Source organism: Bos taurus, chromosome 5 (genome assembly GCF_002263795.3).
Source record: "Bos taurus isolate L1 Dominette 01449 registration number 42190680 breed Hereford chromosome 5, ARS-UCD2.0, whole genome shotgun sequence".
Classification (NCBI taxonomy): Eukaryota; Metazoa; Chordata; class Mammalia; order Artiodactyla; family Bovidae; genus Bos; species Bos taurus.
The window spans coordinates 116,573,577-116,587,229 of record NC_037332.1 but is presented as its reverse complement, the minus strand read 5'-3'; the positions used below and the strand labels follow the sequence as shown (position 1 = coordinate 116,587,229).

The window sequence follows — 13,653 nt, the reverse complement described above, 5'->3', positions numbered from 1 at the left end:
TATACAGAATTAGCACGTGGTATTTTAACAAGACACAGGAGAGTGGGCACAGAGACAAGGACGCAGGGGACAGCGTACACATTGGCAGGGGTTGGAGCATGGGGCTGCGCTGAGGAATTTTTCCTGTAACAAATCACGCTCTGCAAAAGCCAAAAGGGGAAGGGGACACACAGGTAAAGAGCTCAGAGGCACACGGCGCAGCCCCTGGGCAAGCCAACAGCCTCTCCCCGGTTGTCTCTTGGCCGGCCCTTATGTCTCTAGAAGCTTCCTCGGTCCTTATGCTACACGGATGCAAGCAGTAGGCAGCGGCCTTCCTGCTCTTGGAAGAGCCCCGCCCTAATTTTCCATTGAGGTGTGCAGACCCAGGTGCATCCTGCCCCTCTTAACTCACTGCAGGAGTCAGCCCCACTCTCCAGGCCTCAGCTCCCCTGCCTGTCAACCAAAGCATTTGGACCTTATCTCTGAGACGCTCCTAGTTCGAAGACTATAGGCTCCTTCACTGCCGTTAGAAATGACCGGTGATACGGTGGAAGGTCTTAGAACAGCCACAGGTGGAACAGTATATTCACAGATTAGACCCAGGAGAGGAGAGAGGGAGGGCTCACGTCCTAAATGGAGGAGCTCCACACCAAAAACCCCAGCACCCTCATAGACCAATGCCCGCCGCCTGGAGGACCTCCCAGCTATGTCGTGGGGCAGCTGGAACTGCTCCCCCATCCTGAGGATACAGAGGACATGGATTCTATTGCACTGGATTGCTCAAGTCTGCATGCAGCTTAAAAAGCATCCATGGCTTTCTGAGCCACTGACTTGGACTTGGGAGCAGCCTGAGCCATTGGTCCAGTGCAAGGATGCTTCAAAGCATCATGAAGGTCCCCAGGAAGTCTTTCTACACTCGAGTTTACCAGGGTACAATAACTCTGGGTACGAGTGGGGTTAACGGGCTGCAATGTTTATAAAATCAGGATAAAGTGGGAAAGCTTTGAAAGCTTCCAGTGCATGCCTGTATGCAGTCACCACTGACCAGCTCTACTTGGACAGCACATTGGATGAAAGGCAGTTCGGCTGTAACCTTAAGCAAGCTATGCGGATGGAAGCTAGAGATCACTGTGCCTGTGTGGAAGCATCATGTCCTCGTGGCGCAAATAAATGCGGCTCTAAGACACACCAAACATATATCTCATGAACATAAAAACCATTCACCAATTTAAGAAACCTCCTCTTGGATCTTTACAGACGGAACTGCCCCTTCCCTCTGCAGGCGTACCTGGGTCAGGGTGGCATCAAACAGTCTGCAGGCCTCGTTGCTTGTGGTTGAGAGCGGCAGCCGGGCATCCTTCCATGCCTGTACACATCAAGAAGCCGTCTTATTCCTTGTAGCCTTTCCAAGGAGCACACATGAGCCTCCACCCCCAAACCCCGAAGGTGCTGATGCCTGTACTCTGCAGGTATGGGCCTGGAGAAGCCCCATCCTTGTGGGCCAGGTGCGGACTCCCAGATTTCATAGATGGTGCAGATCAAAGAGAGTTGAATCCTGGGTGGGGCCATCCCTAAGTAACTGCCAGGGACTACTGAGCAGCCAACTGCCCTCAGGCAAGCTCCTCCCTCCCTCTGACCTTTGGCCCCTCTGTGAAATGAGGCTCTGGAGGATACCTGGGTGACCGGGACATATCCCCCAGGGCTCCCACGCTCAGCAAGGGGGAGGCACTCATCAGGCTGCAGGGGGTGTGCCAGGGCAAAGGAGGGGCTAGAGTTGGAGTCCAAAACCAGGGGCTGGTCCTTCTCCCTGGCCTGCAGGGTGCCAACCACCAAAGCGATTCCTCTCACTCCACTTTTCAGTCAGACATTAGGGAACACCTCCAGCTCTCAGAACTCTGCACTGTAGTGGCGGCCCAGGCATCCTGCCATGGGCACAGGCCGCTCCCCTTACTCCCGGAGCACAGCCGGCGGCCCCTCCAAGTAACAGTCGGGGCAGGCCCCCTCGCTCCTCCTCCTCGGCTCCCCTCCCCAGCGGGCCCCGGACGACACTCTCCACTGCCCGGCCTCCCCTCCGTGCGACGACGGGGTTGCTGGGCTACGCTGTTTAAGAGGATCTGGGGTCGCCGAGGGGCCGGGCCTCCTGCCACAGAGCTCTCGGTGGTGGGGCGCACCGGAGTATCCTCTGGAGCCGTCCGTGCGCCCAGGACGCCCGCGGGGCTGTCGGGGGGGCGCCCTGCCACCACCACACCCCAGGAAGCTCTATTCCTACCAGCCCACATGTCGCGGGGCCACCCCAGGGATGCGGGGCCGCGGGCGCTCGGCCGAGGGCGGCCTCCGGGTACCTGACAGTCGCGAAGCGGCACGGTGGCGGCCATGGTGCGGGTTCCGCGTCCGCGGTGCGGGCTCCACGACCTTCCGCGTGAGGGCGGGGTGTCGAGCCTCGGGGGCGGAGCTGGGGGCGGGACGGGGAGGTCTCCGCCCACTACTTGCTTTAGACACACCCGCCCTGCCCGGAGAGTTACCCTCCCCAGGCTGAGCCAGGGGCGGCAGGGGCGGAGGGCGGGCGTGGGAGGGGGAGTGGGATGAGGGACTCCCTCTCCATGGGAACCCTTTGAGAGGTGACTGCAGTCCCCTAGGAGGCAGAGGAGCCCTGCGGCAGGGGTCCCTTTGAAACTCTGGTGGGGCGGGGCGGTTCCCAATCGTCGAAATGCGCATTCACAGAGGTCATTTTGACCTGAAGGCTAGCTTGCCCTGCACCCTCTCCAGGGTAGAGGTTGTAAGTGGCCGGGAGGGAAAGTGTCTTTGAGACCAAAAAAAGGTGATGTGACATTTCCCCTCCCCTCCCGCTCACCCTTGCAAGTAGCAGGGCTTTCTGGAGACCCTTGACCTGTGCTCCTGCAGGGCCTGGGTCCAGAGCTGGTTTGGGGTGCTAGGAGCAGCTTTGAACAAGTGGGACGAGGGACTGTGCTGTAAGGGCCCCAAGCCTGGGTGCCTCTGTCCTGGGTGTGGCCTGGACAGTGGCACAGGGCCTCACACTTAGACGGTTCCCATGCTCGCTCTAAAGCTCTGCTGTGGTCATCTTGAAATTCTTGACCATCTTTGAAGAAGGTTCCTACATTCTGATTTTGCACGGGGCCCTGAAAATCATGTAGTTGGTCCTCTGACAGCCAATGCATTAGCAAGTGCATCTTTTCTGAATTCCTCACAGCTCACCACCTCTTCGGCCACTAACCCCAAACTGAGTCAGGACCAGCTCACTCGCATACCGAGTGCTCTTGCAGCAGGCAGGCCTGGGCCTTTGGTTTCCCTGGACCCCGCCTAAGAGGCCCCTGTACTTTCAATCCTGTCCACCTACAATCTATCTCCCTCACAGCAGGAGGATGCTTCCAACCTGGAAATCAGATCAGGCCCTTCCCCGCTCAAAACCCTCAAACACTTCCCCAACCCACTTGAGATGAAATTCAAATACACGACCATGGTCTCTGAGACCCAGCTTGCTCTGGTCATTGGCCGTCTCTCCAATGACATCTCCTACCACCTCCTCTCCTCTCTGCTTACTCAGGCCCCACTACTAACCTTGTCTCCTTCCTGCCTCCCTGCATTTGTACTTACAGTTCCCTGCCCTAGCTATGCCCTTCCCTAGCTCTGTGTGAGCCATGCTCCCTCATTTCACGCTGATCTGTTGGCTCAGAGGGCACCTCCTCGAAGAGGCCACCTCCTCGCAGAGGCCTTCCTCGATTCCCCACCTCACTGTCATTCTTATCTCTGTACCTGCCTTATTTGTCTTCATATCGCTTTTCACAGTAAAATCCCACATGGTATGTCATGGTTGGATTATTTTTGATTGTCTTTTACCCCCATTATAATGGAAGCTCCATGGGAACTAGGCCTAGGGCTAATGCCTAGGAAAATGCCTGGTATATAGTAGGTGCTTGAGAGCTGTCTAAAATGACCAATGTTAAATGAATTAATGGGGAACAAAAAGGAAAACAATCAGACATAACAGTGGATAATCAGAGAAAATAAAACAAAAACTTAGGTGACAGATCTAATCCAAACATATCAACACTTGCATGAGATGCTGAGCGGACTTATATGAAATGTTGATGGCCACTTGTTGTGCAGTCACTAAGTCCAGTCTGATTCTCTGCCACCCTACAGACTGAACCTCACAGGCTTCTCTGTCATTCACCGTCTCTCAGAGCTTGCTCAAACTCATGTCCACTGAGTCCGTGATACTATCTAGCCATCTCATCCTCTGCCCTCCCTTTTCCATTTGCTTTCAATCTTTCCTAGCATTGGGTTCTTTACCAATGAGCTGGCTCTTTCCATCAGGTGACCAAATATTTTGAGTAGTCCTTCCAATGAATATTCATGGTTGATGGTCTAAAGAACTCAATTAAAAGGAATAGATCAACTGGATAAAACTGTAAAACTCTATTAAATGTTGCTTGTAAAAGAACACTATAAAATAAAGACATAAATAATTTGAGTGTAAATAAATGAAAAAATATTATGCCACCTAGAAAATAAGCATGAGAAGGCAAGTGTGGTCATCTTATTTGACTTCATCCCCACCAACACCAACCCTGCCCTGTTTTATTCAGATATAATTGACAAATAAGATGGATATTTTCATATCAGGTAAAGGAGATTTCAAAACAAAGATTCTGACCAGAGATAAAGACATTTCATAATGATAATAGGGACAGTTCAGCAGGAAGACATAACAACAATTGTGTATCTACCTAATAAACAGAGCTCCAAAATATAGGAAAAATAAGTTAACAGAATTAAAGAGAGAAATACACAATTTCACAGTTGCAATAGGATATTATCTTCTCTCAGCAATTGCTAGAACTAGAAAAAACTGCAGAAAAGATACAGATCTAAGGAACAGTACCACCCTTCTTGACTTGACTCCCAAACAGAGGACAGTAGAATACACATTCTTTTCAAGTGACATGGAACACACAGATGGACGCAAGACAGACCACACGGTAGATTTACACAAGTCTCAACTCGTTCGAAAAGGTAAAGGATCGCACAGAATAGTCTGTGACCATAACAACACTGAATTACAAATCAATAACTGTGAGGATTTTTACAGAAACTCTAAGAATCTGTAAGTGAAAGTGTAACTTGAATTGACAGGTCAGAGCCAAAGAGGGGAGATTAAACGACTGATTTCCTGGGCCGCAGGAACCCCACTGACCACGCTGACCCCAGGCCACCGAGGCCCCCGAACCCCACGCCCGCCGTGACCCCGGCCCGCGCCCCGGCCGCCCCGCGCCCGACGCGCCGTGTCCGTTGGCCCTCCGCCCTGCGCCTCCGACGCAGCTCGCACCGGGCGCTGCCATGGGGCCCGGGCCGGCTCTCCTGCTCCTGGGCCTGGGCCTGGGCCTGGGCTGTGGGCCCGGCCGCCCGCCTCCGCCCCCGGCTCCCGCGCAGGCGCCCGGCTCGCCGTCCCGAGACCGCCCCATCCCGACGCCCGCCGCGGCCCGAAGTGCCGCGTCCGAGACCCGGGCCCTCGTCCAGGCGCGGCGGCCGGAGGCCGCGCTCCGCTCGGTCAGGGCCTCCCGGGACCCCGGGGAGCGGGGCGCAGGCTTTGGCGGCCTTGGGGCCGGCCGCGCCCGCGTCAGCCTCCGGGCCCGCGCGGCCACGGGCGGCGGCATCTTCCTGAGCGGCCGCCGCGGCCTCTGCCTGCCGGCCGGGCGGCCCCCGAGCCTCGTACCGCGCTGCGTCCGCGCGCACGTCCAGCTGCGCGCCCGCCGCGCCCCCGCCGCCGCCGCGCCCGCGCCGGTGGACCTGCAGCTGTCCGCGCCCGGCGGCCGGCTCTCCCTGCGCTGGCTGTCCCGCCTGCCGCGCTCGCTCGGGCCTCTGGAGTGGACCTTCCGCCTCGGGCTGCTCGGGCCCGCGGCCGCCGAGAGCCGCGCGTTGCCCCGTCGGGCTCTGCAGCGCGGCCGGCGCTCCTACCCGGGATTCGTGGCCCGAACCGAATGTCCCACGGACGGGCCCACCCCGGTCGTCTTAGAAGCTATCAGCCCGAACAGCTCAGAACCCACTGAGTCCTCCGTGTCCTGTCAGGTATTGCGACCCTGGCCTTGTAAATTGGACCCCGTGAGGATAAATAGGAACGACGATAGACCGGTGCGACTGACCAGGGACATGGAAGACACCTTCAATGCAACAGTCATCCTCTTCTGTCCCATCCAGGAGTACTATTATCGGGGTTGGTATATCTATTCCGTTCCTTATGTAGGGGCCGTGCCTGACTGGACTAAACCTCTGGAAAAGCCACCGGTCAAGTTTAGTAGAGGTTTCTTCGAGGTGACTATACCCCCATATTCTTTACCTTGGGGGGTGTATCTGTTTAATTTCTCGGTGGTTGTCAGAACGCGGGATCCCCAGGTTCCAGGGAAGAACGACTCAGACCGCATCTATGTCGTCATTTTTAGACGTCCCCTGAATGCTGTTATTTCAGGGCCTTCCAACATCACAATTAATTTCACAGATGGGGTGACTCTCAATGGAAATATGTCTTCTGATCCAGAGGAAACAGACCCTCTAGAGAAAGAGAGACTTAAGTTTCTCTGGTACTGTACCACAGACTCAAGAAACTATGATGGAGAAAACATAACAGTGATAAGCAAGGAAGTTTGTCTCCCGGAGCAGGTTGATCTCAAGTGGACATGGGCTTCTGGTCCTATTCTCACACTTTCTCCAGAAACACTTCAAGGCGGCCGTGTATATTTTTTCAGACTGGTGATCCAGAAGACAAGCAGGTCAGCCTTTGCTGATGCAACGGTGCACGTGCTTCAAGGAGAGCCGGTAGCAAGCACTTCATGCATTGAAAATTGTGACCAGGTTCTGGTTTTATCAGAGAGATTCTCGTTGTCTCTGGATTGCACAGGTTGTACAGCAGGCCGAGATGTCTATCGGTGGTCCATTCTGACGTCTTCAGGTCAGGAGGTGCCATTGGACTGGACGGGGCAAACTTCAACAGGACGGAATGGTGCTTATGTGTCTATAAAAGCTTTTGCTTTCTGGAATTTCAGGGAAGATAAGTTTTGGATTTCTCTAAATGCAGCAACTTGGAGTGGAGTCACCTTGGTCTTAAGATATCCTTTCGTTATTCACCATGTCCGTATAACCACAGACTGCAAAATTGTTCCAGAAAAAGGAATTTCCTTCATTACTCAGTTTGTTGTCATTTGTACTCATTTCAAGCATAAGAACATTGTTCTTACATATAAAATAATAGTTCCTGATGTACATGGTTTTGGTGAGATCAGTTCTTTGAAAGAGAATAACTTTGGATCCATCCTGTATTTGGGAAAGAATTCCACATCGCCCCCTTCCTTTCTCCCTGTTGGTGTGTTGGACAGTCATTATGCCTTGAAAATAATTGCTCAGGCATATAATACCTCTCTGGGAGCTTTTTCTCAGGTGAACTTGTATGCCACTGTGCGGCCTCCCACTGACGTAAAGTCATCACCAACTGTGCTGGAGGAGTTATCCAACTTCACCATGGGACCAAATTCCTCCCTGTCTACTTTGCTTCAACAGCAGGATTTTCTAAATGCAAGTTATTTAATATACGTAGTAGCTTCTGTCTTGAATAGTATGAAAAGCGACTTAAGTCTGCAAGCTGACAAAATTAAAATCCGAGAACACCTTTTCAATCAGACACTTATTCTTCCTATAAACACTTTGGTGAATATTAGCCAGGTGGTCATGGCTGTTACTAAATTAACAGAGAAAACCTCTGAGATCAGTGCATTCTCCCAGAAACTGGCCACAGTGAGGTCTTGGCAAGCAAGCCAAGCCCTCCAAGATAGTCATCAGAGAGATAAGAGCATTTCTTCTGAGCAAATAGAAAGTGTGTGCATTGGAATATTAATAACCTTGTCTAACATCCTGAAACTGCTGGTTCATTATGAAGTCTTTGAAGAGCCTTTCCACGTGCTTGAATCTCTAGCAGACACAGTATTGGCTGTGAAAGTGCCGGAGAATGAGACCACTGCCTTGAGGACCTCCAACTTTAAAATGTATGTCAAGAAAACCGAAAAGTGGAATGTTACCAAGTTCTTCAGCACCCAGAAGCACTGTCAGAATTGTTTTTATCCCAGCCTAAATGTGAACAGCGTTCCTAGTCTGCCTGCCAGCGCTCCGATTTCGACGATGTTTTGTGAATTTGCGGATGACCCTTTCCCTTGGCTAAATTATGGGGAAAACATTTTGACCCAGGTGGTTGGATTCCGAATGACAGGAGTGGAGGCCACGGGTGACGTGATTGAGATCCCACCCGATGCAGTGGAAGTGCACCTCATCAGGAAAAACCTGAGCTTTGGAAGTTTTAATCTCACGGTGGGACCCAGCTCAGAGCCTTATGCAGTGGATGAATCTGCGACAAAGACGACAGGGGCGTTTAGCTTTGTTGTGGACGGTACCGCAGGCAGGGACGTGTTGATCCACATCATGACAGACGTGTCCGTCTTGTTCACGGTGTCTGTGTACGCAGGCCGTGAGATCACACCCAACTCTTTTATGACCAGCTACCTGGTGCCCCATAAAATCCCTCCGATTGCCAACGAGAGTGACCTGTTTGACCCGGAGTGTGCAGTGAAGGAGGCCCGAGTGGTCTGCCTCCCCGCGGCCCTGGTGCAGGTCATAGCTCAGCGAACCGATTCCTCTGAGTGCACCATCGCTGTGGTTCTACAGGCACCTCGTTTCGTCCTAAAACCCAATAACAAGTTGGTGAGAATTTCTGTTTTCAGCAGTGAATGCTTGGACATGTTTGGGATCCAGAGCGATTGGAGAGAAGATACCTGCGCTGTGGGAGAGAAGACCACTTGGCAAAGAGTGCACTGTATCTGCAAGAACCCACGGCGGGCCAAACGGCAGCTGGATATAATCAAACAGGCCAACCTTCGCCTGCGTACCCACTATTTGACGGCCAAGGTGATCGTGGTCCCTAACCCTGTGGACTTACGAGTGGAGACAGTCAAGAACGTCACCCAAAACCCTGTGACCCTCTTCACGGTACTTCTCATTATGCTGTTGTACTTGATCCTTGCGTTCTGGGCCTTGCACAGAGATGAAACGGACCAGTATCTTAGGGAACATGTGATAGTTCTCCTTGATAACGATCCTTATGATAATGTGTGTTATCTAGTCACTGTTTTTACAGGAAGCCGTTGTGGTTCTGGGACCAGGGCCAATGTCTTTATCCAACTGCACGGAACCAAAGGTAGCAGCGATGTGCACTGTTTAAGCCATCCACAATTTACGACTCTCTACCGAGGAAGCATCTGCACTTTCCTCCTAGCGACGAAAAAGGACTTGGGTGACATCCATTCCCTCCGTGTGTGGCACAACAACGAGGGCAGGTCCCCTGAATGGTATTTAAGTAGAATCAAAGTGGAGAATCTGTTCAGCAGACACATCTGGCTCTTCATGTGCCGAAAATGGCTTTCTATCGGATCATCTTTGGACCGAACCTTTCAAGTAATGCCCCCAGATAAGCCTCTCAAGAAAATGGACTTTTTCCTCATAGATTTAAGTTACAAGCTGGGGAGAAGCCACTTGTGGTTCTCCGTTTTTTCTGGTGTCATTTCTACACCATTCAATAGGCTCCAGAGGCTGTCCTGTTGCTTAGCCATGTTGTTATCCACGCTTCTGTGTAATATTATGTTCTTTAGTCTAGAGAAGGAGATCGAAGCAGAGCCACAAGAGCAGAGGTACATCAGGTCGATGGTGATCGGACTGGAAAGTGCCTTTATTACCCTCCCTGTGCAACTAGTGATCAAATCTTTGTTCATGTATTCCCAGAGGAGACCTCAGGTGACTCTACATGAGGTCACTCCTCGGAAACATCCTTTGAAAGCACCAGCAAGGCAGCACTGGGAAGAACGATTGGGAAACTGGCATGCCTATGAAATTGACAAGGCAAGCTCCCAGGAGCCTGTGTCTAACAGACATCATGCAAAACCCAAGGGTTCTGTCAACGTCACCTCTAAAAGACAGCCCCCGGCCAAGCAAGCAGAAAGCCAAGGGTCTCCCATCAAAAGCAAGGTCTCCAGAACTCAAAGCAAGGTCTCCAGAAACCAAAGCAATGTCACTCAAGCACAAAGCAAGTTCTCCAACATCCAGGGAAGAAATATAAACACCAATAACCCAAATATTGAAGACAATACAAATGTTTCTGATGAGCAGCCTCCCCAGCCAGGTTCAACAGCCCTTAAAGAGAAGACCAGAATGGTCCTGCCACAATGGTGTGTTTGTGTCGCCTGGCTCTTGGTTTTTCTTACCTGTGCAGTATCCTCCTTCTTCATCATATTTTATGGACTGACTTACGGCCTCGAAAAGTCAACAGCATGGCTGTTTGCATCGTTTTGTGCGTTCACTCAGTCAGTCTTTCTCGTGCAGCCATCTAAAATCATGCTCGTATCAGGCTACAGAACACGGAAGGCCAAGTACTGTAAAAACGTTTCATGGATTGGCAACAGCCGCTTCTCTGAGATCAAGCTGCACAACATTCGGAAGGACCCAGAAGAAATGGACAGACGCCACCGGTATGTCATGGAGCTCCGAAACTCGAGAATGTACCAGCCTCTCACCCAGGACGAAATCACAATATTCCAAAGAAAGAAGAGGATCAAAAGAAGAGCTTTCCTGTTCCTGAGTTACATCCTCACTCACTTCATCTTTCTGGCTCTCTTGCTGAGCCTAGTCACCATCCTACATCCCACTGACAGCTTTTACTATAATCAGTTTACTCGGGACCAGTTCTCTGTGGATCTGGCAGGCGTGACCAGGCTGGAAGACATCTATCAGTGGCTGAACAGGGTGCTGTTGCCTCTGTTCCACAATGACCCGAATCCCACGTTTTTCCCTGACAGCTCCTCTAAAATCCTTGGCTTGCCACTCATGAGGCAGGTGAGGGCGCAACCTGGAGACATAATGTGTCTGCCGGCCAAGAAATTTGTGGAGGGCAGCCTCAAAGGAGAGATTCGCTGTCACCCCGAATATGGCATTGACCCAGAAGACACAAAAAACTACTCTGGGTCATGGAATAGAGTTAGTAAGCGGGACACTGACAAGACGACCAGAGGGTTTACTTATAGGCCTCCGGAGAAGAGGTGGGCGTACTCTTCCTATGGGCTGCTGCACACCTATGGCTCAGGAGGATACGCCTTCTATTTTTTTCCAGCAGAGCAGCAGTTTAATTCCACACTGAGGCTCAGCGAACTCCAGAAAAGCCATTGGCTGGATGAGAAGACGTGGTCTGTGATTGTGGAATTGACCACCTTCAATCCAGACATCAGTCTCCTCTGCAGCATCTCGGTCATCTTCGAGGTCTCTCAGTTAGGTGTTGTGAACACTAGCCTGAATGCGCACTCCTTCTTGCTCGCTGATTTCAACAGAAAAAACTCAGCCGACTCAGCAGAAAACTACTTGTACTTGGCCATCTTCATTTTCTTCCTCGCCTACACTGTTGATGAGGTTTACGTAATCACACAAGAAAGGACTGCCTATGTGCAAAGTGTATATAATTTGCTCAACTTTGCTCTAAAATGTATCTTTACCCTGTGGATTGTACTCTTTTTCAGGAAGCACTTCTTGGCCATCAGTATAGTTCAGGCTTACCGGTCGAACCCTGAGGATTTCATTCCCTTTCATGCAGTGGCTCAAGTGGATCACACCATGAGGGTGATTTTGGGTTTTCTGGTATTTCTGACGATCCTGAAGACGCTCCGGTATTCCAGGGTCTTTTACGATGTGCGTCTGGCTCAGAGGGCCATCCAGATTGCCCTTCCTGGCATCTGCCACATGGCATTGGTGGTGTCCGTGTATTTCTTTGTCTTCATGGCATTCGGGTACTTGGTGTTCGGGCAGCACGAGTGGAACTACAGTGACATGATCCATGCCACCCAGACAATATTTTCCTACTGTGTCTCAGCTTTTGAGAACACGGAATTTTTCAATAACCGGGTTCTCGGGGTCCTCTTCCTCTCATCTTTCATGCTGGTGATGATCTGCATATTGATCAACTTATTTCAGGCAGTGATTTTGTCAGCCTACGAGGAAATGAAGCAGCCCGTGTACGAGGAGCCCTCAGAAGAGGCGGAAGCCATGACTTATCTGTGTCGCCGGCTAAGATCTGCTTTTTGCTGCCTGTGCTTCAAACCCAGGGCAGAAGACGAGCCCAAGTTCTTCATCAACATGGTGTACGGGCAGCCAGAGAAGAACAGCCGCCACTACCTGGGGCTGAAGACCAGAAACATTAATGGGAAGAAAATGGTTTACCTCGTCGTGTGATCCATGGCAGTGTCAAGGCCCACAGACAGGTTCCTCCAAAGGCTCGGTTTCTGGGGTCGAGGGGCGTTTCATGGCTCAGTTGTGTTTCCCACCCATATTCTTCACAGTGCACCCCGCGTCTGGACGTGTCTGCAGCGGAGGCCTCCAAGCTTGGAACTTGAAAGGCGGGTCAAGGGCAGCATGGCCTCTGCGGAGAGAGGAGGGCGACCATCTGTGAGTCCCGGGTTCATTTCCCTTTTTCTTAGAAGCTGCTGTCTTTGGCACCGACTGCAGTTTAGAGGGTTAGAGACCTAGATTTGGGGGAGGGAACTGAAAGGGCCCCCAACCTCATCTCAGCTTGTCAGAAGCAGCAGGTGAACGCTCCTGCTGTCCCGGTTCCCCTGTCCCCGAGGCTGGGAGGCCAGGGCTAGTGGTTGGGGGCAGAGCCCAGGTCCTCCGGCCCTGCTGGCCCTTCCCTTTGCTGATGGGGCTGCAGAGCCTCCCTGCCTCCTTACCCCCACCACACACACTCCAGCTGGGCAGGGCTGGAGGGGCCTCATGAGGGGTCCCAGGAGTGGCCCTTGTGCCTGGAAATGGAGGGATGTGGACCAGGGCGCAGCAATCTGAAGCTTCCCATCTGCTCTTTAGGCCATTGCAAGTTATGGATGTAACGTGTTTCTGGCCAGGAGACATGACTTTTGTTAAAGAAGAAGGTGTGTGTGTGTGTGCATGCTGTCGAGCTCACACTGAAAGGTGGTAAATGTTCTATGTCATGAGTGTAGCCATCTCTCTCTCCAGGATTTGGGCTTTTGTTTATTGATGGCCTGGTGGCTTGTTTATAACACATTGTTTAAGAAAATTGTTAACGGCTCCTGTGTTTTCAACCCAAAGCATGTTCCTTCATGAAAATGTCATGCAAAGCTTCATCAGAATTAAAATATGATTCCTCTATGAGGCCTGCAGTGATTTCTGTGAGAGGGGCAGTACACAGATGGCACCTGCCCTCGGAATGCAGTGCCAGCAAAGGGGAACGAAGCGCAGGTGTGCCTGCTTTGACCCGACTGTTTATCACTTGCTTGGCGCCCTGATGGTGCTCACTCAGCTGCACTGCATGGCCATAGCACTTCGCACCTTGGCAGGTAGGGGCACGTGTACATGTAGAGGCCTTCTCTCCCTTCGTCCCTGGGGTCGGGGTGGTCTTCCTGCCAATTAGACAATAGTCTTTCTGACTCACCCAAGACCACCCAAACTGTCATGATCAAATGCCCAGTTTTGTGTTTTCTAACTTCCCTGGTGGGAGTTCACAGGTGTGGCTAGGTTCTGGTCAGCTGGTGCTGGGTGATGTGCAGATTCTGCATAGCACTTCTTATT

The 13,653-nt window shown here is 51.9% G+C and overlaps 2 protein-coding genes across 5 annotated transcripts in view; one reads left to right on the top strand and one right to left on the bottom strand.

Annotated features, from left to right (window-relative positions):
• The window catches only part of TTC38 (tetratricopeptide repeat domain 38), a 32,232-nt gene extending 21,853 nt beyond the window's left edge, over nucleotides 1–10,379 (bottom strand). For 2 of the 4 annotated variants that reach the window (XM_024992213.2, XM_059886741.1), the window contains exons 1-2: nucleotides 2,322–2,396; nucleotides 1,268–1,345 (exon numbers count right to left, since the gene is read on the bottom strand). In XM_024992213.2, coding sequence (XP_024847981.1) covers nucleotides 1,268–1,345; nucleotides 2,322–2,354 — 111 coding nt within the window. In that variant the 5' untranslated portion in view covers nucleotides 2,355–2,396. Of the gene's footprint in view, nucleotides 1–1,267; nucleotides 1,346–2,321; nucleotides 2,397–10,292 lie in introns of those variants that run through there. The other 2 variants (XM_059886740.1, NM_001105259.1) reach the window with 2 other exon arrangements.
• LOC101904413 (polycystin family receptor for egg jelly) lies at nucleotides 4,958–13,233 on the top strand. Its single transcript, XM_059887207.1, has 2 exons — nucleotides 4,958–12,516; nucleotides 12,931–13,233. Exon 1 carries the CDS (start codon nucleotides 5,338–5,340, stop codon nucleotides 12,301–12,303), a length of 6,966 nt encoding a protein of 2,321 aa, XP_059743190.1. The 5' UTR covers nucleotides 4,958–5,337; the 3' UTR covers nucleotides 12,304–12,516; nucleotides 12,931–13,233.
• The last annotated feature ends 420 nt before the right edge of the window (nucleotides 13,234–13,653 follow it).

Bases quoted from the DNA above. Each gene is read 5' to 3' on its own strand.
- LOC101904413 (XM_059887207.1), top strand. From the start codon at position 5,338: ATGGGGCCCGGGCCGGCTCTCCTGCTCCTGGGCCTGGGCCTGGGCCTG.